The following is a 25,481-nucleotide window of genomic DNA, read 5'->3' on the forward strand; positions in this document are numbered from 1 at the left end:
GCATGCAGGTGCAGCAGGCGGTTAAGAAGGCAAATGTTATGTTGGCCTTCGTAGTGAGAGGGTTCGAGTACAGGAACCAGGATGTCTTGCTGCAGTTGTACAGGGCCTTGGTGAGACCACATCTTGAGTATTGTGTGCAGTTTTGGTCGCCTTATCTGAGGAAGGATGTTCTTGCCATGGAGGGAGTGCAGCGAAGATTTACCAGACTGATACCTGGGATGGCAGGAATGACATATGATGAGAGATTGGGTCAATTGGGCTTATACTCGCTGGAGTTTAAAAGAATGAGAGGGGTTCTCATCGAAACTTATAAAATTTTAACAGGACTAGACAGACTAGATGCAGGAAGGATGTTCCCGATGGCGGGGGAGTCCAGAACCAGGGGTCACAGTCTAAGGATAAGGGGTAAGCCATTTAGGACAGAGATGAGGAGGAATTTCTTCACACAGAGAGTGGTGAACCTGTGGAATTCTCTACCACAGAAGGCAGTTGAGGCCAATTCATTAAATATATTCAAGAAGGAGTTGGATATATTTCTTAAGGCTAAAGGGATCAAGGGATATGGGGAGAAGACAGGGACAGGGTACTGAATTTGGATGATCAGCCATTATCTCATTGAATGGCGGAGCAGGCTCGAGGGGCCAAATGGCCTACTCCTGCTCCTATCTTCTATGTTTCTATGTTTCAATGACGTTAGTTTTAAAAGGATTTGCCTTTAACAAATCCGTACTGGCTTTCCTTAATTAATCCATACTTGCCCAAGTGACTGTTAATTTTGCCCCTGATTATCATTTCTAAAAGCTTCCCCACTACCGAGGTTAAACTGACTGGCCTATAGTTGCTGGGTTTATCCTTATACCTTTTTTTGAACAAAGGTGTAATATTTGCAATTCTCCAGTCCTCTGGCACCAGCCCTGTATCCAAGGAGGATTGGAAGATTATGGCCAGTACCTCTGCAATTTCCATTTTTACTTCTCTCAGCATCCTATGATGCATCCCATCTGATCCTGGTGACATCTATTTTAATTACAGACAGTCTTTCTCGTACCTCCACTGTGTCAATTTTTATCCCATCCTGTATCTCAACTACCTCCGCTTTCACCATGACTTTGGCAGCATCTTCTTCCTTGGTAAAGACAGATGCAAAGTACTCATTTAGTACCTCAGCCATACCCTCTGCCTCTATTGTAGGTCTCCATTTTGGTCCCTAATCAGCCCCACCCCTCTTCTTACTGCCCGTTTACTATTTATATGCCTATAGAAGACTTTTGGATTCCCTTTTATGTTAGCTGCCAATCTATTCTCATACTCTCTCTTTACCCGTCTTATTTCCATCATTCAGCGTTATGTTCTGGGTTTTTTTTTATGTTGTTTTCATTTCAAACCATTCACCCCTACCCTCCAAAGAAGTTTCAATTCAAAAGTGTATGTTTGGCAAAAAGTGATGAAACTCCCAAAGCAGAGTCGGTGAGACTCTAATATGCAATCTGTTGAAAGAACAATGTGTGTTGAAGGGTGTTTCCTGTAGCAGCACGGACAGGATTTTGTAGCTTCTAAAGTTGTGCAGAGCTGCAGATTTATATTTGTATGTTGACCTCATCAAATGCCGCCAACATCATGGGATGGAAAGGGTTAAACTGAAGATGTAAATTCCGCACCTCCCTCTCAAATTAAGCATTTAAAAAATATTACCAAATGCATCTGAGAACAGGAGGGGGTTGATACTCAGGTGAAGTTCTATTCTTACATTCAATCTTTGTTCCTCTCTGAAGTGTCGGATGTTTTCTACAAATGCAAGTTGTTTCTTAATATTTATCCCAGTTTTTTTCTGCCACTTGTGGCTTTCACTGATGGATTTAATCTTTACAAATGTTATTGGCCTAGAGACTCACTGGTGCGGGCTTGGTTTTTGGGCACTAAATGGGCATTTAAGCCACTAATATGGCAGACAGGAGGCGCGCCACCCGTCATATCGATAAAAGCAAGCGTCCTGAGCCATGCCTGAAACAGGCGTCTGCAAATAAGTCTGCTTGTTTCAGGCTCCCGACGCAAATCTCAGTTTCCCTGAACACAGCCATCAGGAAAACCAAGTCTAATGGCGGTTCTTAAAAGGACCCCCTGAAGGCAGCCAACAACAAGGTAAGTTACCAGAATGTCGAGCCGGGAGGGGCAGGAGTGCGTCTTTTTAAAAATTCATTCCTGGGATGTGGGCGTCGCTGGCAAGGCCAACATTTATTGCCCATTCCTAGTTGCCCTTGAGAAGGTGGTGGTGAGCTGCCTTGAACCGCTGCAGTCCGTGTGGTGAAGGTGCTCTCACAGTGCTGCTAGGGAGGGAGTTCCAGGATTTTGACCCAGCGATGATGAAGGAACGGCGATATATTTTTAAGTCAGGATGGTGTGTGACTTGGAGGTGGTGGTGTTCCCATGCGCCTGCTGCCCTTGTCCTTCCAGGTTGTAGAGGTCGCATGTTTGGGAGGTGCTGCTGAAGAAGCCTTGGTGAGTTGCTGCAGTGCATCTTGTAGATGGTACACACTGCAGCCACTGTATGCCGGTGGTGGAGGGAGTGAATGTTTAAGGTGGTGGATGGGGTGCCAATCAAGCGGGCTGCTTTGTCCTGGATTGTGTCGAGCTTCTTGAGTGTTGCTGGAGCTGCACTCATCCAATCAATTGGAGAGTATTCCATCACACTCCTTACTTGTGCCTTGTAGATGGTGGAAAGGCTTTGGGGTGTCAGGAGGTGAGACACTCGCCACAGAATATCTCGCCTCTGACCTGCTCTTGTTGCCACAGTATTTATGTGGCTGGTCCAGTTAAGTTTCTGGTCAATGGTAACCCCACAGGATGTTGATGGTGGGGGATGGGCAATAGTAATGCTGATAAATGTCAAGGGGCGGTGGTTAGACTCTCGCTTGTTGGAGGTAGTCATTGCCTGGCACTTCTGTGGCGCGAATGTTACCTGCCACTTATCAGCTCAAGTCTGAATGTCGTCTATGTTACGTCCGTGTAATAATAAGAAAAGGAATGCAGAGAACGGTACAACAGGTGTTTACTCAACGTGGTTCAAACTGCAACTGAAACAACAGATTACTACTCAGCGTTATATACAGGTGTGGTCACTGCCGGTACTACAGTATACATGAGCTGTAGAAAGTAGTTCCCCCCTTAAAGGTACATACATTACAATTCCTCCCCTTTTAGATTAACAGTACCATAACACTCATTTAACAATTAAATATCAAACTAATTACAATTAACACTTTTAACATGCAACATTAGCTGAAAATAGTCTATTTATAAATTCAGTCTTTGGGGAGGCTTCCTGATCCTTTCTGGATAGCGCCTTTCCCGAGTGTCTTGCTCTTGGTGCGGAGGCGATTCTGGCCCCTGTCGTCGGTTGGTTCATCAGCTTCCGATGCTACTGTTTCTGGGGTAGATGCTACCTGTATGTCGGGTTCATCACCAGGTACATATGGGCGAGGCATGGGGTTGACTCATTCCTGTGACTCTAGGATCTGGTCAGCATGGCGTCTCACGATGCTCTCCCCAACGTCCACTGTGTACATTAGTGGCCCCTGCCGTGTGCATATCGTCCCTGGTTGCCATTTCTCTGTTCGGTAGTCGCGGGCCAAGACTGGTTGCCCTACATTGAAGCTCCTTGTCGGCTTCTCATTGATGTGCTGGAATTGCTTACTCTCAACATCTCTTCGTACATTTGGTCTGAGCAAATCCAGGCGAGATCTCAACCTTCGGTTAAAGAACATCATGGCCGGGGCCTGGTTGGTGGCTGCATGTGTCGCATTTCTGTAGGCTAACAGGAAATTGTCCACCTTATGCTGCAGTGGAATGTTGTCATCGCACATGGCCTTTACTGCTTTTTTAAAGGTTTGTACGAACCTCTCAGCGAATCCATTTGTGGCTGGATGATACGGGGCGGATGTGTAATGCCTTACCCCATTCCTTTTCATGAATCTTCGAAACTCTTCGGACACAAACTGTGGTCCGTTATCAGAGCAAATCTGCTCTGGCAAGCCGTTCCTGGCAAAAATGGTCCGTAGGACTGCAATAGTTTTCTCCGTGGTGGTGGAGGACATTTTGATCACCTCAGGCCATTTCGAGTGCGCATCCACGGCTATTAAAAACATTGAGTCCATGAATGGACCAGCAAAATCAATATGCACCCGTTGCCATGGAGATGAGGGCCACTCCCATGGGTGTAGAGGGGCATGTGGTGGTGCATTTTGGACCTTCTGGCATCCTGAGCAGCTCTTTGTCATATCCTCAATTTGCTGATCGATCCCCGGCCACCACACATAAGCCCTAGCAAGGCTTTTCATTTTCACCCCTCCCAGATGACCTTCGTGAAGCTCATTGAGCACTCTCTCCCTTAACTTGGGTGGAATTACCACTCGGGATCCACACATCAAGGTCCCCTGGCATACTGACAGCTGTTCTCTTCTGGATGAGAATGCTGGCAACAGTGAGTCGCCATGTGCTGGCCATCCCTTCACCGTCAAATCATATACCCGAGACAGTGTCGGGTCATTTCGGGTCTCCTTCTCTATACCAGCGTTAGTTACTGGCAAGCATTCAATTATAGTCGAATGAAATATTTCGACAGGATACACTGCTGGTGCTTCCTCCACAGTAGGCAGTGGCAGGCGTGATAGCCCATCAGCGTTTCCATGCTGTTTCGTGCCCTTATACTCGATTTCATATTGGTGCGCCCCTAGAAAAAGGGACCATCTTTGTAGCCGTTGCGCAGTCATCACTGGAACGCCCTTCTTTGGATTAAAGATGGAGACAAGTGGTTGGTGGTCAGTCAGCAAGGTGAACTTCTGCCCGTGCAGATAGTGATTGAACTTTTTCACTCCCCACACTAGGCTGAGGGCCTCCCTGTCAATCTCGGCGTAGTTACGCTCAGCTGAGGTTAGTGACCGAGACGCAAAGGCTACTGGCCTCTCTGAGCCGTCCGGGAATTTGTGCGACAGCACCGCTCCAATGCCATAGGGTGATGCATCACACGCCAACCGAATTGGTAGTGCTGGGTTGAAATGAGCCAACACCTCTTTTGAAGTGATCAATGCTTTGCTCTTCTGGAAAGCTCGTTTACATTCGTCACTCCACTTCCATGGTACCCCCGTTTGCAGTAGGGTGTTCAGTGGCTGTAGTACAGTAGACAAATTCGGCAAGAACTTATGGTAGTAGTTCACCAGCCCGAGGAACGACCTCAGTTGTGACACATTTTCCGGTGCTGGAGCCTTGACTACTGCCTCAATCTTTTCAGGGGACTTATGTAACCCCTCTTTATCAATAACATGGCCACAATACGAGATCTGCTTCTGGAAAAACTCGCATTTGTGGCGATTAGCTCGGAGCCCATATTCCTTCAATCTAGTGAGCGCCTGCTCCAGGTTGGCGAGGTGATCACTGTCATTTTCACCCGTGACCAGGATGTCGTCCAAATAACACTGGGTCCCTGGAATCCCTTGCAGGACTTGTTCCATTGCCCTTTGCCAAATAGTCGGAGCTGATGCTACCCCGAACACCAGCCAGTTGTATTGGTAGAGACCTTTATGAGTGTTGATCGTGAGGTACTGTTTTGAGGCTTCTTCTACCTCCATTTGCAGGTACGCCTGGGCCAAATCAATCTTAGTGAAGCATTTCCCTCCAGATAGCGAGGCGAAAATATCTTCAATCCGCGGAAGCGGATATTGTACAGTGTGAAGGACTGGGTTCACTGTCACCTCAAAGTCCCCACAGATGCGAACCTTCTTTGGTTCCCCAGGCGTATTACTCAACGACCTCTTCATTACAGGAATGATGGGTGTAGCCCACTCGCTCCAGTCTACTTTGGACAGTACTCCTGAACGTTCCAAACCTTCCAGCTCTGCTTCGACGGCTGGGCGGATCGCATAAGGTACCGGTCTAGCCTTAAAAATCTTTGGGCTTGCATTTTCCTCTATTTTGATCATCGCTGTTATGCCTTTTAGTGTTCCGAGTCCCTGCTGGAACACTTCTTGTGCGTCAGTTAGCATTTTTGACAATAGTCCAGGTGTGACGTCATCATCCTTTTTGGCATCTACGGTCAGTGCTTGTATGGAATGCCAATCTAGCTGTATCTTCCGGATCCATTCACATCCTAGTAGTGGTGGTCCTCCATCTGGCAATACATATAGGTCCATTTTTGGTGTTTCCTTGCCATTATATATAATGTTCACCCTTATTTTTCCTTTGGGGTAGACTTTTTGCCCCGTGTACGTCTTCAAGACAATCTTTGTATCTCTCAAGGGTATATGTGAGAATAGCCGCTTGTAGTCCCTTTGGTTTATGATTGTTAGGGCTGATCCTGTGTCCAATTCCATTTTCACTTGGACTCCTGCTATCTTGAGCGTGTCCCAGATAGTTTGGTGATCCTCCGTTTTGATCACATTATGTAGTTTCAGACAACCCAGCTCCTTGCTTCCGGAGTCTGTATCACTCTTCTGTTCGTCTGAACTACTCTCCGTCACCTTATGTACCTTCTTGTACTTCTCCTGTGGAGATTTCTTGCTGCTGGTTTTCTTTCCCGACCTGCAGACTCTTGCTATGTGTCCTACTTTTCCACACTGTCTGCACACTTTGTCCTTGAACCAGCAATCATTATGGTCGTGTGTTGTTCTGCCGCAGCGATAGCACTTCACTGTTCCGTATGACATTTCATTTGTGCCATATTCTTGCGGTCTCCCTTGTATCTCTGCAGCGCCCCGTGCTGCTGCTTCATGTGGTACTGCAATGCTGAAAGCCTTGTCCAGCATAAGATCCTTTTCTGATAGGTTCCTTCACTTTGAAGCCCACACAAAAACTTGTCCATTAAAGAATCTGCTAGTCCCGTTCCAAGCTGGCAGTGTTTCAATAGCTTGTGCAGTTCCGTTAAATACTCAGCATTACTTTCATCTTTATGCTGGTTCCTTTTGTGAAACTTAAATCTTTCTGCTATCAGCAGCGGTGTGGGGTTTAAGTGGTCCTGTAGGATTGACACTATGTTTTCAAAATCCTTTTCTACTGGCTTCTCTGGGGTTACTAGGTTTCGTAGTAAGCCATACGTTTTTGCACCCATTGAATTCAACAATACCAGCGCTTTCTTGTCATCTGGCACTTCATTCGCCTTGCAGTATACTTCTATGCGTTCGACATATGTCGTCCGATCTTCGACTTCATTGTCGAACGCTGTGATACTGCCACTCTTCGGCATTTTTGGGTGTGGTTAGACTGGCTTAAAATGGCATCTCCCGCGCTTTCCTTTCTTCCCCGCTGCGGCTTAAAATGGCGTCTCCCGTGCTGCTGCCAACGCCGCTCTCAGCGGTCCTCGTGGCAAATGGCGACACCCTGTGTGTTTCGTGCGCTGCTCCTGCGCTGCTGCCAACGCCGCTCTCTGCGGTCCTCGTGGCAATGGCAGCGCCTCGCGTTTTCCTGCGCGCCTCTCTCCCCCGTTGACGCTGCTCGGCCCTTGACCACCGGCTGCGCTCTGCTCTCTCTCGCCTCTCTCCCCCGTTGACACCGCTCGGTCCTGAACACCGGCTGCGCCCTGTGCGCTCTGCCCTCTCTCTCTCCCCCGTCGACGCTGCTCGGCCTTTTTCTGTGCCGCTCGCACGGGCTCTAGCCCGTCGCTGTCCGGGAAGGGTCTGCACAGTACCTGTTGCCAGCCCGTTTCGCTGGACCACCGTGACTGGAAAGCCAAGCCTGACTCTCGACAGCCTCCCCTGCGATGCTCAAATCTCCACTGGATGACTGGGCAGTTGCCCGTGGTCGACGCCCGTGCTTCTGGACTCAACCTTCTTCCACTGTTCTCCAGGAGTGAATCCCTGGGAGGTGATGCAGAGTTGCAGGTAGGTTCGAATTTGCTCGTCGCCACTGTTACGTCCGTGTAATAATAAGAAAAGGACTGCAGAGAACGGTACAACAGGTGTTTACTCAACGTGGTTCAAACTGCAACTGAAACAACAGATTACTACTCAGCGTTATATACAGGTGTGGTCACTGCCGGTACTACAGTATACATGAGCTGTAGAAAGTAGTTCCCCCCTTAAAGGTACATACATTACACTCTAGGTCTTGTTGCATGCGGGCATAGACTGCTTCATTATCTGAGGAGTTGCGAATGGTACTGAACAGTCATCAGCGAACATCCCCATTTCTGACCTTATGTTGGAGGGAAGGTCATTGATGAAGCAGCTGAAGATGATTGGGCCTAGGACACTGACCTGAGGAACTCCTGCAGCGATGTCCTGGGGCTGAGATGATTGACCTCCAACCACCACAACCATCTTACTTTGTTCTAGGTATGACTCCAGCCACTGGAGAGTTTTCCCCCTAATTCCCATTGACCAGTTTCACTAGGGCTCCTTGATGCCACACTCGGTCAAATGCTGCCTTGATGTCAAGGGCAGTCACTCTCACCTCACCTCTGGAATTCAGCTCCTTTGTCCACGTTTGGACCAAGGCTGTAATGAGGTCAGGAGCTGAGTAGTCCTGGCGGAACCCAAACTGGGCATCAGACCCCACATTAAAACCGTGGGCCGCTACCAGACACCTCTCGCACTCCCCCCTCCCAATCACTGCCTCGATCCCCCTCCCCACCCTATTTCCCCCATCCCCATCCCCATGTCACCCCCTGTGTGAGCAATGTGTGAGCTGGAACATAGGAACAGTAGTAGGCCATTCAGCCCCTCGAGCTTGTTCCGCCATTCAATGAGATCATAGCTGATCTGCAACCTGACTCCATATACCCGCCTTTGGGCCATATCCCTTAATACCTTTGGTTAACAAAAATCTCAGTTTTAAAATTAACAATTGATCTCACATCAATTGCCATTCGCAGAAGAGAGTTCCAAATGTAGTTCGAGTACAGGAACAAGGATGTCTTGCTGCAGTTGTACAGGGCCTTGGTGAGACCACACTTTGAGTATTGAGTGCAGTTTTGGTCGCCTTATGTGAGGAAGGATGTTCTTGCCATGGAGGGAGTGCAGTGAAGATTCACCAGGCTGATACCTGGGATGGCAGGAATGATGTATGAGGAGAGATTGGGTCGATTGGGCTTATACTGGAGTTTAGAAGAATGAGAGGGGATCTCATTGAAACTTATAAAATTCTAACAGGACTAGACAGACTAGATGCAGGAAGGATGTTCCCGATGGTCGGGGAGTCCAGAACCAGGGGTCACAGTCTAAGGATATGGGGTAAGCCATTTAGGACAGAGATGAGGAGGAATTTCTTCACCCAGAGAGTGGTGAACCTGTGGAATTCTCTACCACAGAAGGCAGTTGAGGCCAATTCATTAAATATATTCAAGAAGGAGTTAGATATATTTCTTAAGGCTAAAGGGATCAAGGGATATGGGGAGAAGGCAGGGACAGGGTACTGAGTTTGGATGATCAGCCATGATCTCATTGAATGGCAGAGCAGGCTCGAGGGGCCGAATGGCCTACTCCTGTTCCTATCTTCTATGTTTCTACCACCCTTTGCATGTAAAAGTGTTTCCTAACTTCACACGGGAAAGATCTGACTGACAGGCAACTGCAAGGGCAATGGTGGAGTGATGCGGGATGGAGCAGAAATGCTGCTTTCTGGAGAGACCCCAATAGGTTCCTACTCCATGATTCCCACACCGCTACCTTGGGGCATTTGTTTAGCCAGTGAGTGATCTGCTGGAGGACAGAGCTCTGGCCAGCTGAGACACTGTGCAAGTCCCTTTCAACTGAAGAGCCCAGAGCCACCATGGCAGCTGCCTGAGCTTACATTGCAGCACTTTGTCATTCCATGGAAGCTGCTATGATTGCAGTGGAAGCTGCACCCTCAGTCATCAGATGCTGCATGATGTTGGGCTCCACAGGTTGCTGGTTGGCAGGCATTCACCTGCATGATGCGCTGCTGGTGGTCGCACATGAGCTGCACATTGAAGGAATGGAATCCCTTCCTGTTCCTGAAAACCTCCGAGTTTAAATGCGAGCTTCGCATGGCCACATGTGTTCAGTCAATGGCTCCCTGGACCATGTGGAATCCCGCAGTCCTGTTCAATCTTAGTGCTCTCCGCCTCTGGTCTTCTCTGGCAATAGGGAATGATATATCGTCATTCCTCAGAGCCGCAGATACCTCCCTTATGCAGAAGTGCACAGAGGATTGTGATATGATACTGATATCACCTGTGGCAGCCTGGAAGTTTCCAGTAGCATAAAAGTAGCTCTCATTTTACAAATGCTCAGCTGGTGTCTGGGGGTTTCTCAGAGGAGTCATGAACCATGGCATCAGAGGCTATGCCTTCTCACCGAGTAGCCAACCATGCACATTGTGTTGGGGCTCAAAGATCTGTGGTTTGGATGACTGTCTCATTATAAAAGCATCGAATTGGCTAGCCTCTCCATGCTGGGTTCCAGGCTTTGTGTCAAGCCATGGACCAAGGTGGAGGGAACTCTTCCATCCCCCTAGCCATGACCCGTAAGCTTCCAGGCAGGCTGTCCATTGCACCAAGCATTTGGTTTGTCACACCCATTAGCTTTCTTCTGAAGCTTGGCCCTGCGAGGTCCTCATCTGACTCTTCTACAGCAGAACTAGTACGCAACCTTGCCCCCTCAGCAAGGTTCCACCCGGCATGGTTGCTGCCCACCAGTGCCCGGTGCATCCCACTGTGATGATCTCTCCTCTACCCTAGCCTTTAAGTTACTCAGGTGCCGGTCTCTGAGCTGGTGCCTGCGACAGGAGTATTGATTGACACAGTGCCTTCTTCCTTGCCCTCTTCCTCCTCATCCTCCGGGGGGCGAGGTGGCTCTTCCTCCTCTTCCAGTTCCTCCAACAGACAAGGTGGATCTTGCTTCTGGGAGCCTGCAATGGTAAAGCTAGAAGGGTTAGGATGCAGTGCGTGTAAACATTATAGGAGGATGTGTGTGATGAGACCATATGATGCTTGTGAGTGAGTATAGGTTTGGGGGATTAGGGATCAGGAATAGTTGTGGATATGTAAAGAAGCTGGAGTGGCCACATACCTCTAGGTGATATGTCCCCTGCTCTGACTGTTGTCAATCCCCTCACGATTACCCCTGCCTCCTCAAGGGGAGTGATCTCATTGAGTCATGCTTCCCCTCCCCTGGTCAGGTCTTGCTGGAACCTGTTATGTGCTATCTTGTCCTGGAAGAAAAAGAGTGGTGATTGTGAAAGAGTGTATTGGCAGGTATGTTTGTGTGTGTGTGATGCCTCACATGGTTGAAGAGCTGTGAGATGTCTCTGAGGTGCAAGTGGTGCCTGTAAAAGTTGCAATAACATGGGCTGCATGAATGTCAGTGTATAGTTAGATGGTGGATGGAGTGTGTTGATGTTCTGATGCTGGTGGTGGTGCAGTTATTGAGAAATGTCTTTGTGAGACGGGATCTTACCTTGACCACTCATGTTAAATCATTAATTTATTTGCGGTACTGGAGCCATGTCCTGGAGGCAGGGCCCCTGACTATGACCTCTTCTGTGATCTTCGCCCACAGCCGCCACATTAGCTGGCTCTGTGGGCTCCTTCCATCCCTGCGGGTACAGGACATCCCTCCGCCACTGTACCTCCTCCACCAGGACCTCCAGTGCTGCCTCTGAGAACCTGTGAGCCCTCTCCCTCAGTCCCTGAGCCATCCTGATACATGCTGTTGTCTGTCAGCCAGCGCACGCCACACCTTCAGTGGAAGTGCGTGCATGCAGGCTAAACATGCAGGTCTCTGGTTTAATACCTCCAGGCATGTTTAAATCATGGTCATCAGCAATTACCCCCGACATTGTCACCCTTGTCCAAAGCCTTTCGTCTGTGCTCGGTACCTATACTATGGTTCCTCAGTGGCTACAGCTTGGGAGGTGGAAGCTGCTGAACTTTCCTTGAGGACACTTGAGATGTCTGTAGTGGGCGACCTTGTGGAGATTTGGCTGTTAAAGAGTCAGCTGTGGACAGCTGGGACTCAGCTTCAGCCGCTGCAGGCTGGCTATCTGGCACCAACACAAGCACTGGTTGAGAGGCCAGCGGGGGAGCAGGTGTGCTGTCATCCTGAGAGACAACAGCAGGTGCCTCCTCCATGGAGCCAATGCCACACTCAGGGATTGAGTCTCAGCACTCCTACTGCTCTGCATGAGAACAGAGTACAGGTGTACTGGGGGCTCTTGAAGCCCCTATACATGTTTTCCTTCAGGCTTTGTAAGCCAGAGAAGCTGAACCACAGAGCCAAGGTGCCAGTAGTCTAAGCTTCCAATGAAACAGTCTGTGCTATCACCAGAGGTCTCCATGATTGTGGGTCCCCCTGCAGTGCTCAAAGCACTGACCACTCACTCCACTGTGCATAAAGACAGCACACAAGTTGGAGCTGGACTCCTTGATGCTCTCTCTGACATTGTGCACAAGTTCGCTGGCAGGCGGCCAGTCCATTTGGAACTCCATATGTATTGCCATCAGTCTTCTTGTGTATCATGGGCCCTTGAAGTCTTCAGCTATACTCTGCAGCAGGGCTAGAAAGCAAACACTCACTCTGGTGAGCTGCTTCCTGGGCCGTTCTAGCCCCCGCCCTTGCTCCTGCGCACTAGTGCTGGCAGCATCTCCATCCTATCCCAACAGGGCCACTCATGTACAGGGCAGACCTCTGTCCATTCTATGTGTGTATATATGTGTGTGTGTGTGTGTTTTGAGTATGTGTGTGTGTGTGAGTGTGTTTAGAGTATGTGTGTGTGTGAGTGTGTTTAGAGTATGTGTGTGTGTGAGTATGTGTGTGTATATGAGTGTGTGTTTGATGTGTGTGTGTTTTGAGTGTGTGTGTGTATGTGTGTATGTGTGAGTGTGTGTGTAGATGTGTGAATGTGTATATGTGTGAGTGTGTCTGTGTGTGAGTTTTGAGTGTGAATGTGTGTGTGTCAGTGTGTGTGACTATATGTGAGTGTGTGTATGTGTGTGTGTGTGTGTGAGTGTGAGTGTGAGTGACTATATCTGTGAGTGTGTTTGTGTGTGTGTTTTGAGTGTGAATGTGTGTGTGTCAGTGTGTGTGACTATATGTGTGAGTGTGTGTGTGTGTGTGTATGTGTGTGAGTGTGAGTGTGTGTGTGAGTGTGAGTGTGAGTGACTATATCTGAGTGTGTTTGTGTGTGTGTTTTGAGTGTGAATGTGTGTGTCAGAGTGTGTGACTATATGTGTGAGTGTGTGTGTGTGTATGTGTGTGTATGTGCGTGTGTATGTGTGTCAGTGTGAGTGAGTGTGTATGTGTGTGTCAGTGAGTGAGTGTGTATGTGTGTGTCAGTGTGTGAGTGTGTGTGTGTGTGAGTGAGTGTGTATGTGTGTGTATGTGTGTGTGTATGTGTGTGTCAGTGTGAGTGAGTGTGTATTTGTGTGTCAGCGAGTGAGTGTGTATGTGTGTGTCAGTGTGAGTGAGTGTGTGTGTGTGTCAGTGTGTGAGTGTGAGTGAGTGTGTATGTGTGTGTCAGTGTGTGTGTGTATGTGTGTGTCAGTGTGTGAGTGTGTGTGAGTGTGTGTGAGTGTGTATGTGTGTGTATGTGTGTGTGTATGTGTGTCAGTGAGTGAGTGTGTATGTGTGTGTCAGTGTGAGTGAGTGTGTGTGTGTGTCAGTGTGAGTGTGAGTGAGTGTGTATGTGTGTGTATGTGTGTGTCAGTGAGTGAGTGTGTATGTGTGTGTCAGTGAGTGAGTGTGTATGTGTGTGTCAGTGTGAGTGAGTGTGTATGTGTGTGTCAGTGTGTGTCAGTGAGTGAGTGTGTATGTGTGTGTCAGTGAGTGAGTGTGTATGTGTGTGTGTGTGTGTGTCAGTGTGTGAGTGTGTGTGTGTATGTGTGTGTATGTGTGTGTCAGTGAGTGAGTGTGTATGTGTGTGTCAGTGTGAGTGTGTATGTGTGTGTCAGTGTGAGTGTGTATGTGTGTGTCAGTGAGTGAGTGTGTATGTGTGTGTCAGTGAGTGAGTGTGTATGTGTGTGTCAGTGTGAGTGTGTATGTGTGTGTCAGTGAGTGAGTGTGTATGTGTGTGTCAGTGTGAATGTGTATGTGTGTGTCAGTGAGTGAGTGTGTATGTGTGTGTCAGTGAGTGAGTGTGTATGTGTGTGTCAGTGAGTGAGTGTGTATGTGTGTGTGTGTGTGTCAGTGTGTGAGTGTGTGTGTGTGTATGTGTGTGTATGTGTGTGTGTATGTGTGTGTCAGTGTGAGTGTGTGTGTGTGTGTCAGTGTGAGTGTGTATGTGTGTGTCAGTGAGTGAGTGTGTATGTGTGTGTCAGTGAGTGTGTATGTGTGTGTCAGTGTGAGTGTGTATGTGTGTGTCAGTGAGTGAGTGTGTATGTATGTGTCAGTGAGTGAGTGTGTATGTGTGTGTCAGTGTGAGTATGTATGTGTGTGTCAGTGAGTGAGTGTGTATGTGTGTGTCAGTGTGTGTGTGTATGTGTGTGTCAGTGAGTGAGTGTGTATGTGTGTGTCAGTGAGTGAGTGTGTATGTGTGTGTCAGTGTGTGAGTGTGTATGTGTGTGTCAGTGTGAGTGTGTATGTGTGTGTCAGTGTGAGTGTGTATGTGTGTGTCAGTGAGTGAGTGTGTATGTGTGTGTCAGTGAGTGTGTATGTGTGTGTCAGTGAGTGAGTGTGTATGTGTGTGTCAGTGTGTGTGTGTATGTGTGTGTCAGTGTGAGTGTGTATGTGTGTGTCAGTGTGAGTGTGTATGTGTGTGTCAGTGTGAGTGTGTATGTGTGTGTCAGTGAGTGAGTGTGTTTGTGTGTACATTTTTTGAGAATTCAATTAAAAGGTTAAAAAATCACCAGTGAACGGGGGAATTAAAGGGTAAAAAGTTTATTAAAGAAAATTGTGTGGATTGAAAATCGTCCAGTGAAAAGAAATTGTTCCAGAGCGGAAAAGGCGCTGCGGTGAATGTGCTGAAATATATCAGCTCAGTGTTTGCTGTGAGGCGAAGATTAGCAGAAGCAGGATGACTATTTGTTACAAGAACTCTTTATCAATCCCAACAGGTAACGGAATTCCGGCTCGGATTGTCGGCCAGCTCTGATTTATAAACCAATTGTCACCGGATGGAAAGCATAAAAATCAGCGACTGGAAGCAGTGTGAGCCGTGCAGAAGCTGAAACCAGTCTGGGAGCGGAGCAAACTCCGGGAACGGCCCAGATTGTGTCCCGTGGGTATGGAAACACTTTCAACTTTATTAACTTTATCTCTTCATTCGCGGAAATTGGGTTTTGGCCGTAAAAAAGTTTAAAATTATGAAATTCCAGTTGTCGGAATTCCCAGCACGGCCAATCGACCCCTCCGATCCCATGTAATGTCAGAGAAATCTCTTTAACCGGGGCAGTGCCAATTTATCGAGTGAATTTCGGACTCCGGACTTGTTATTTGAAGAATAACTTCCTTTAAATCGGATTCAGAGGTAGAACTTGAATTTATAAAAATAGACTTAAAATCTTTCATGTTTGAAATCCAACTGCGGAGGTTTATTGATCAATAGAAGTCCTCTCTATGATGTAAAAAAATCTTCAGTGGAAAAGATTTAATTGTTTTTGAGGGGCCTGTAACGCGGGGCGGTGACTCTGTTTAAAGTTTCCTGCCCCAGACTCCACTCACCAAACATTTGCTTTTTGGTAGAATGGGGATGGAAGAAGCGAATCGAGACGGTCACTGAGCCGAGACCACAAGTGGAGCCAACGAGGGCCGAGGTGGAGCTGTGCGGGTATCGGGGACTGTGCGGGTAACGGGGATTGTGCGGGTAACGGGGAGGTAACGGGGAGGTAACGGGGATTGTGCGGGTAACGGGGATTGTGCAGGTAACGGGGATTGTGCGGGTAACGGGGAGGTAACGGGGATTGTGCAGGTAACGGGGAGGTAACGGGGATTGTGCGGGTAACGGGGATTGTGCGGGTAACGGGGATTGTGCGGGTAACGGGGATTGTGCGGGTAACGGGGAGGTAACGGGGATTGTGCAGGTAACGGGGATTGTGCAGGTAACGGGGATTGTGCGGGTAACGGGGAGGTAACGGGGATTGTGCGGGTAACGGGGATTGTGCGGGTAACGGGGAGGTAACGGGGATTGTGCGGGTAACGGGGATTGTGCAGGTAACGGGGATTGTGCGGGTAACGGGGAGGTAACGGGGATTGTGCGGGTAACGGGGAGGTAACGGGGATTGTGCAGGTAACGGGGAGGTAACGGGGATTGTGCGGGTAACGGGGAGGTAACGGGGATTGTGCAGGTAACGGGGAGGTAACGGGGATTGTGCGGGTAACGGGGATTGTGCGGGTAACGGGGAGGTAACGGGGATTGTGCGGGTAACGGGGAGGTAACGGGGATTGTGCGGGTAACGGGGAGGTAACGGGGATTGTGCGGGTAACGGGGAGGTAACGGGGATTGTGCAGGTAACGGGGAGGTAACGGGGATTGTGCGGGTAACGGGGAGGTAACGGGGATTGTGCGGGTAACGGGGAGGTAACGGGGATTGTGCAGGTAACGGGGATTTTGCGGGTAACGGGGAGGTAACGGGGATTTTGCGGGTAACGGGGAGGTAACGGGGATTGTGCGGGTAACGGGGATTGTGCGGGGATTGTGCGGGTAGCGGGGATTGTGCGGGGATTGTGCGGGTAACGGGGATTGTGCGGGTAACGGGGACTGTGCGGATTGTGCGGGTAACGGGGATTGTGCGGGGATTGTGCGGGTAGCGGGGATTGTGCGGGTAACGGGGATTGTGCGGGGATTGTGCGGGTAACGGGGATTGTGCGGGGATTGTGCGGGTAACGGGGATTGTGCAGACCTGGTGCCTGTTTATCAGATTCCGGGGACACTGAGGTCGCTTCTTGGAGCGCGGGGATATTCTGGAACTTTTTGATAAGAGTTAAACTTCCCTTCGCAGGAGTCTGAAAATCCTGTTCAGTTAAGGAATGGGGCAGAAACAGAGCCAGCTTTTAAATTCATAACCAATTTTCATTACAAGATTTTAAATTGCAGCAAGCTAACAAGTAGCGGTGTCATTGCGCTGATCGATCTCCCTGAGGCGGAGAGACTGTGCGGGGATAATTACTCCGGGTTGAGGAAAGGGTATGGGAAATAAAGCACCGATTTAGAAATAAACAAGGAATCTCACAGTTTCTGCACTTGCTGTGTGTTTGGAGGTGGCCAGGACCATATTGTGACTGTTTCCGATAAGACTTCGCCCATCAACCTTTTCTCAGGTCCTTTTGAATCCGTTCTTGCGATTGATCCGAACATTGCTGGAGAATCTAAAAACAAATCAGAATCAGAGAGACAGAGAGCGAGAGACAGAGACAGAGAGAGAGCGAGAGAGCGAGAAGGTGAGCCAGAGAGAAAGAGACAGAGAGAGAGAGAGAGAGCGAGAAAAAGAGAGAGAGAGCGAGAGAGACAGAGAAAAAGAGAGAGAGAGAGCCAGAAGGTGAGCCAGAGAGAAAGAGACAGAGAGCGAGCGAGCGAGAGAGAGAGAGAGAGAGACAGAGAAAGAGAGAGAGAGCGAGAAGGTGAGCCAGAGAGAAAGAGACAGAGAGCGAGCGAGCGAGAGAGAGAGAGAGAGAGACAGAGAAAGAGAGAGAGAGCGAGAAGGTGAGCCAGAGAGAAAGAGACAGAGAGCGAGCGAGCGAGAGAGAGAGAGAGAGAGAGAGACAGAGAAAGAGAAAGAGAGAGAGAGCGAGAAGGTGAGCCAGAGAGAAAGAGACAGAGAGCGAGCGAGCGAGAGAAAGAGAGAGAGAGAGCGAGAGAGACAGAGAAAGAGAGAGAGAGAGAGCGAGAAGGTGAGCCAGAGAGAAAGAGAGAGCGAGCGAGAGAGACACGCGGGGGCCGAATGGCCTGCTTCTGTGCTGTACATTTCTATGATTCTATGATTCACAGATAGATACCCGCATTGAGAGTGGAGTTGGAAGCTAAATCAAAATCTATGGCATTGTCACATCAGGAAAGAGGCAGAAATTCCACTGTTAATGGAGGAAAAAGCGGGAGGATGAAGTTAACAAACCTCCGAAATCGCCCAGGACACTCTCTAACTCCACTAGTGGGGAACAGTCACTCCCGTTTTTCATTGCAAGAAGAATTTCTCCCTTTTCCGGGCGATTCATTCCTGTCGGTTCAGCTCTGAAAGTTTGAAGACTGTCACACTTCAGTTGTCACCCGGGGGGCAGGATTTCTTTCGGATGGGTTCTCCAGGTCAAACAAATCTACTTCAAAATTGGAATTGCTTCAACTGGAAACATGATAACTTCCATTAATCTAACAGTTCAACTGAAGCCAATGAAAAGAAACATCAGTTGTCGCTCGAAACCTTTAAAGCACAAAGTGCTTGCTGGTTGTATGAAGCTCTCTATCACTGACGAAAGGTCATGGACCTGAAACGTTAACTCTGTTTCTCTCGTCACAGATGCTACCTGACCTGCTGAGTAACTCCAGCATTTTCTGTTTTTATCTCTATCACTAATTTCCCCTCAATCAGCTGCAATATCCATTTAGCGTGTGGGCAAAAATATTGGGCTTTCACTGGTCCAGTTGTGGAACTGACCATCCAGTGATTGGTCGGAGTATAAATCAGGAAATAGTTGGGGCTTGTAATAAGGGAACAGCTATAATCATGGGAGATTTTAACTTTCATATTGACTGGACAAATCAAATTGGGCAGGGCAGCCTTGAGGAAGAGTTCATAGAGTGCATTAGGGATGGGTTCCTTGAGCAGTATGTTACTGAACCAACCAGGGGGCAGGCAATCTTAGATCTGGTCCTGTGTAATGAGACAGGATTAATAAAAAATGTCCTAGTAAAGGATCCCCTTGGAATGAGTGACCATAACATGGTTGAATTCCAAATTCAGTTGGAGGGTGAGAGAGTTGGATCTCAAACCAGCGTACTAAGCTTAAATAAAGGAGACTATGAAGGTATGAGAGCAGAGTTGACTAAAGTGGACTGGGAAAATAGATTAAGGTGTAAGATGGTACAGGAGCAGTGGTGTACATTCAAGGAGATATTTCACAACTTTCAAGAAAAATATATTCCACTGAGGAAAAAGGGGCGTAAAAGAAAAGACAGCCATCCGTGGCTAAGTAAAGTAATAAAGGATAGTATCCGACTGAAAACAAGGGCATATAAAGTAGCCAAATCTAGTGGGAGGATAGAAGATTGGGAAGCATTTAAAAGCCAGCAAAGAATAACCAAAAGATTAATTAAGAAAGGGAAGATAGATTATGAAAGTAAACTAGCAAAAAATAAAGAAACAGATAGCAAGAGTTTCTACAGTAATATAAAAAGAAAAAGGGTGGCTAAAGTGAATGTTGGTCCCTTAGAGGACGAGACCGGGAAATTAGTAGTGGGGAACATGGAGATGGCAAATACGCTGAACAAATATTTTGTATCAGTCTTTACAGTAGAGGACACTAAAAATATCTCAACACTGGACAAACAGGGGGCTATAGGGGGGAGGAGCTAAACACGATTAAAATCACTAAGGAGATGGTACTCGGTAAGATAATGGGACTTAAGGCGGATAAATCCCCTGGACCTGATGGCTTACATCCTAGGGTCTGAGAGAAGTAGCGGTAGGGATTGCAGATGCATTGGTGGTAATTTTCCAAAACTCCCTGGATTCAGGAAAGCTCCCAGCAGATTGGAAAACTGCTAATGTAACGCCCTTATTTAAAAAGGGAGGTAGACAAAAGGCTGGAAACTATAGACCAGTTAACCTAACATCTGTGGTTGGTAAAATGTTGGAGTCCATTATTAAGGAAGCAGTAACAGGACATTTGGATAAGCATAATTTAATCGGACAGAGTCAGCATGGTTTTATGAAGGGGAAATCATGCTTGACAAATTTGCTTGAATTCTTTGATGATGTAACAAACAGGGTGGATAAAGGGGAACCAGTGGATGTGGTGTATTTGGACTTCCAAAAGGCATTTGACAAGGTGCCACACAAAAGATTACTGCACAAGATAAAAAATCATGGGATTGGGGGTAATATACTGGCATGGGTGGAAGATTGGCTATCTAACAGAAAACAGAGAGTTGGGATAAATGGTTCATTCTCGGGTTGGCAATCAGTAACTAGTGGTGTTCCGCAGGGGTCAGTGCTGGGACCCCAACTCTTTACAATCTATATTAACGATTTGGAGGAGGGGACCAAATGCAACATATCCAAGTTTGCTGACGATACAAAGATGGGAGGGAAAGCAGTGAGTGAGGAGGACATAAAAAACCCGCAAAAGGACATAGACAGGCTAAGTGAGTGGGCAGAAATTTGGCAGATGGAATATAATGTTGGAAAGTGTGAGGTTATGCACTTTGGCAGAAAAAATCAAAGAGCAAGTTATTATCTAAATGGAGAGAAACTGCAAAGTGCTACAGTACAAAGGGATCTGGGGGTCCTGGTACATGAAACACAGAAGGTTGGTATGCAGGTACAGCAGGTGATCAGGAAGGCCAATGGAATCTTGGCTTTTATTGCAAGGGGGATGGAGTATAAAAGCAGGGAAGTCTTGCTTCAGTTATACAGGGTACTGGTGAGGCCACACCTGGAATATTGCGTACAGTTTTGGTTTCCATATTTAAGAAAAGATGTACTTGCTCTCGAGGCAGTTCAGAGAAGGTTCACTCGGTTGATTCCGGAGATGAGGGGGTTGACTCATGAGGAAAGGTTGAGTAGGTTGGGCCTCTACTCATTGGAATTCAGAAGAATGAGAGGCGATCTTATCGAAACATATAAGATTGTGAGGGGGCTTGATCGGGTGGATGCGGGGAGGATGTTTCCACTGATGGGTGAGACTAGAGCTAGGGGGCATAATATTAGAATAAGGGGCTGCCGTTTCAAAACTGAGATGAGGAGAAACTTCTTCACTCAGAGGGTAGTAAATCTATGGAATTTGCTACCTCAGAGAGCTGTGGAAGCTGCAACATTAAATAAATTTAAAACGGAGATAGACAGTTTCCTAGCTGATAAGGGAATTAAGGGTTACGGGGAGCGGGCAGGGAAGTGGACGTGAGTCTAGATTCGGATCAGCCATGATCCTATTGAATGGCGGAGCAGGCCCGAGGGGCCATATGGCCTACTCCTGCTCCTACTTCTTATGTTCTTATGATTGCAGGATTGACTGGAGGCAGATGGGCTTACTGCAGCAACACTAGGAGGGCTGTTTGTGAAACCAGTATCTATTAGCTCCATATTTTTTAAAAATCAGGCTAAATGTTGATTGTTTATTCTGAAAGGTTGCAATACTATGATGTCAAATGGAAACTGAATTCTCCGATTAAGGTAAAATTAGTGTGAAGCTAGACCATACAGAAATGTTCCAGGTCTGATTCAGAGCAAAGAACATAACATAAGATCATAAGATGTAGGAGCAGGAATAGATTATTTGGCCCCTCGAGCCTACTCCGCCATTCAATAAGATCCTGGCTGATCTGATCTTGGCCTCAACTCCACTTCCCTGCCTGCTCCCCATAACCCTCGACTCCCTTACCTTTCAAAAAGAGGCTCTATCTGAGAGTTGTTGATGACAGGACACTGGTGGGAGACTGCAGTTCGCCCCTGGCTAGGAAAGAAAAATGCCTGGGTCCTGGCTCCTGATCACTAGCCAACAGCCTCTGCTGGAAAATATGTGCATGTGGATATTGGGCGAGAACAGGACCTTACTCTGTTATATAATTCCCCAATGGTAGAATAAATATGTCACTACTCACTGTCTCAGCTGACAGAGAATGGCCACTTGGGCAAGATCCCACAGGAAGCAAGGACCCTGTACCCCAGCAGGGAACCTCCTTAGCTCTGTAACCCCCTCCAGCCCTACAACCATGGCTGTTCCGATTTTGGCCTCAACTCCACTTTCCTGCCCACTCCCCATAACTCTCGACTCCCCTGTTGCTCAAAAATCTGTCTATCTCAGCCTTAAATATATTCAATGACTCCGCTTCCAAAGATTCACGACCCTCTGAGAGAAGAAATTCCTCTGTAACCTCCTCCAGCCCAACAACCCTCCCTATCTCTGTAACCTCCTCCAGCCCTACATCCCTCCCTATCTCTGTAACCTCCTCCAGCCCTACAACCCTCCCTATCTCAGTAACCTCCTCCAGCCCCCTACAACCCTCCCTATCTCTATAACCTCCTCCAGCCCTACATCCCTCCCTATCTCTGTAACCTCCTCCAGCCCTACAACCCTCCCTATCTCTGTAACCTCCTCCAGCCCTACAACCCTCCCTATCTCTGTAACCTCCTCCAGCCCTACAACCCTCCCTATCTCTGTAACCTCCTCCAGCCCCCTACAACCCTCCCTATCTCTGTAACCTCCTCCAGCCCTACAACCCTCCCTATCTCTATAACCTCCTCCAGCCCTACAACCCTCCCTATCTCTGTAACCTCCTCCAGCCCCTACACCCCTCCCTATCTCTGTAACCTCCTCCAGCCCTACAACCCTCCCTATCTCTGTAACCTCCTCCAGCCCTACATCCCTCCCTATCTCTGTAACCTCCTCCAGCCCTACATCCCTCCCTATCTCTGTAACCTCCTCCAGCCCTACATCCCTCCCTATCTCTGTAACCTCCTCCAGCCCTACATCCCTCCCTATCTCTATAACCTCCTCCAGCCCTACAACCCTCCCTATCTCTGTAACCTCCTCCAGCCCTACATCCCTCCCTATCTCTGTAACCTCCTCCAGCCCTACATCCCTCCCTATCTCTGTAACCTCCTCCAGCCCTACATCCCTCCCTATCTCTGTAACCTCCTCCAGCCCTACAACCCTCCCTATCTCTGTAACCTCCTCCAGCCCCTACAACCCTCCCTATCCCTGTAACCTCCTCCAGCCCTACAGCCCTCCCTCTCTCTGTAACCTCCTCCAGCTCCTACACCCCTCCCTATCTCTGTAACCACCTCCAGCCCCTACAACCCTCCCTATCTCTATAACCTCCTCCAGCCCTACAACCCTCCCTATCTCTGTAACCTCCTCCAGCCCTACATCCCTCCCTATCTCTGTAACCTCCTCCAGCCCTACATCCCTCCCTATCTCTATAACCTCCTCCAGCCCTACAACCCTCCCTATCTCTGTAACCTCCTCCAGCCCTACATCCCTCCCTATCTCTGTAACCTCCTCCAGCCCTACAACCCTCCCTATCTCTGTAACCTCCTCCAGCCCTACATCCCTCCCTATCTCTGTAACCTCCTCCAGCCCTACAACCCTCCCTATCTCTGTAACCTCCTCCAGCCCTACATCCCTCCCTATCTCTGTAACCTCCTCCAGCCCCTACACCCCTCCCTATCTCTGTAACCTCCTCCAGCCCTACAACCCTCCCTATCTCTGTAACCTCCTCCAGCCCTACAACCCTCCCTATCTCTGTAACCTCCTCCAGCCCTACATCCCTCCCTATCTCTGTAACCTCCTCCAGCCCTACATCCCTCCCTATCTCTGTAACCTCCTCCAGCCCCTACACCCCTCCCTATCTCTGTAACCTCCTCCAGCCCTACAACCCTCCCTATCTCTGTAACCTCCTCCAGCCCTACATCCCTCCCTATCTCTGTAACCTCCTCCAGCCCTACAACCCTCCCTATCTCTGTAACCTCCTCCAGCCCTACAGCCCTCCCTATCTCTGTAACCTCCTCCAGCCCTACATCCCTCCCTATCTCTGTAACCTCCTCCAGCCCTACAGCCCTCCCTATCTCTGTAACCTCCTCCAGCCCTACACCCTCCCTATCTCTGTAACCTCCTCCAGCCCTACAACCCTCCCTATCTCTGTAACCTCCTCCTACATCTGGTGTCACACCTGAAACATCAGCACCCTACATTATTCCAACATCTCAGTCCCCAACAACAGCACCCCTGGTGCACATGTTTAATTTTTCACACCTATTGCTGTGGCCTCTGAGTGAAATTGTCATTTGATATGGACTTAAGGTCAGTGTCATGCACCAGGACTGTGCTCACCTGGAATGTGCTCACTTGATCTGTACTCACCAGGACTGTGTTCACCAGGAATTGTCCAAGCTCAATTGAAATAGTGCTCCCAGACAACAGACCTTTTCAGGCCATGCTAGATGTGAACCCGGATCCTACGACTGGAGCATCAGTTTTCAGGCCGCAGAATCACCCAGTTCCTCTCGGCTTCATTTTCAAAGTGCCTTCAAGTGATGTCGTTAACAAGCTGCCATGCTACCAGTGCATAGATACTCCTTGACCTGGTATTAATTGGAAAAGGCAGGAACATTTGTTATTACCTGTCCAGTAATAACAGTTATGGGTGGCAGGTAGCATGGTTAATAATGGGTAATACTATTATTTACAGGTGGCAGGTAGCTCTATTTATTATGGGTAGAAGGTTGCTCGCCATTGTTTAATAGCCCTGCAATGGGTAGTTCTGTTGGTAGCTGTGCCAGGCTGCCTGTTTTTATATGCTGATGTGTCACAGTAACATTCCAGCAGCCTGTTTACCCAGTAAATTCCTCTGTATCACCATAAATTGTGCTTTGTGCTAGTTGATATTACACCAAGTAATTGCAGATCATGTGATGTCAGGCTCCCGTTCACTTAGCTCATATTCATCCCTCCTCACTGCCTTTTTCTATTTCTCTGCATTCAGCTGACACAAGATTTACTCCCACCCAACATGTTCTCACATCATGTATATACTCCCACCCAACATGTTCTCACATCATGTATATACTCCCACCCAACATGTTCTCACATCATGTATATACTCCCACCCAACATGTTCTCACATCATGTATATACTCCCATCCAACATGTTCTCACATCATGTATATACTCCCATCCAACATGTTCTCACATCATGTATATACTCCCATCCAACATGTTCTCACATCATGTATATACTCCCACCCAACATGTTCTCACATCATGTATATACTCCCACCCAACATGTTCTCACATCATGTATATACTCCCATCCAACATGTTCTCACATCATGTATATACTCCCACCCAACATGTTCTCACATCATGTATATACTCCCACCCAACATGTTCTCACATCATGTATATACTCCCATCCAACATGTTCTCACATCATGTATATACTCCCACCCAACATGTTCTCACATCATGTATATACTCCCATCCAACATGTTCTCACATCATGTATATACTCCCACCCAACATGCTCTCACATCATGTATATACTCCCACCCAACATGCTCTCACATCATGTATATACTCCCATCCAACATGCTCTCACATCATGTATATACTCCCACCCAACATGTTCTCACATCATGTATATACTCCCACCCAACATGTTCTCACATCATGTATATACTCCCACCCAACATGTTCTCACATCATGTATATACTCCCATCCAACATGTTCTCACATCATGTATATACTCCCACCCAACATGCTCTCACATCATGTATATACTCCCACCCAACATGCTCTCACATCATGTATATACTCCCACCCAACATGTTCTCACATCATGTATATACTCCCACCCAACATGCTCTCACATCATGTATATACTCCCACCCA

At 48.1% G+C, this 25,481-nt stretch overlaps 1 protein-coding gene across 9 annotated transcripts in view; it reads left to right on the forward strand.

Moving 5' to 3' along the window:
* Positions 1 to 14,980: 14,980 nt before the first annotated feature.
* The window catches only part of LOC147081902 (uncharacterized), a 32,686-nt gene continuing 22,185 nt past the window's right edge, over positions 14,981 to 25,481 (forward strand). The window contains exons 1-2 of one of the 9 annotated variants that reach the window (XR_015076382.1): positions 14,981 to 15,163; positions 15,624 to 15,726. Coding sequence is in view for 1 of the 9 variants with exons in the window: in XM_085980590.1 (XP_085836716.1) it covers positions 21,193 to 21,261 (69 nt within the window). In the remaining 8 variants the exon portion in view is untranslated. The other 8 variants (XR_015076384.1, XR_015076383.1, XR_015076386.1 and 5 more) reach the window with 8 other exon arrangements.

The sequence above is a fragment of the Somniosus microcephalus genome, unplaced genomic scaffold (assembly GCF_052327205.1).
Source record: "Somniosus microcephalus isolate GS21.2 unplaced genomic scaffold, FLI_Smic_1.0 scaffold306, whole genome shotgun sequence".
Classification (NCBI taxonomy): Eukaryota; Metazoa; Chordata; class Chondrichthyes; order Squaliformes; family Somniosidae; genus Somniosus; species Somniosus microcephalus.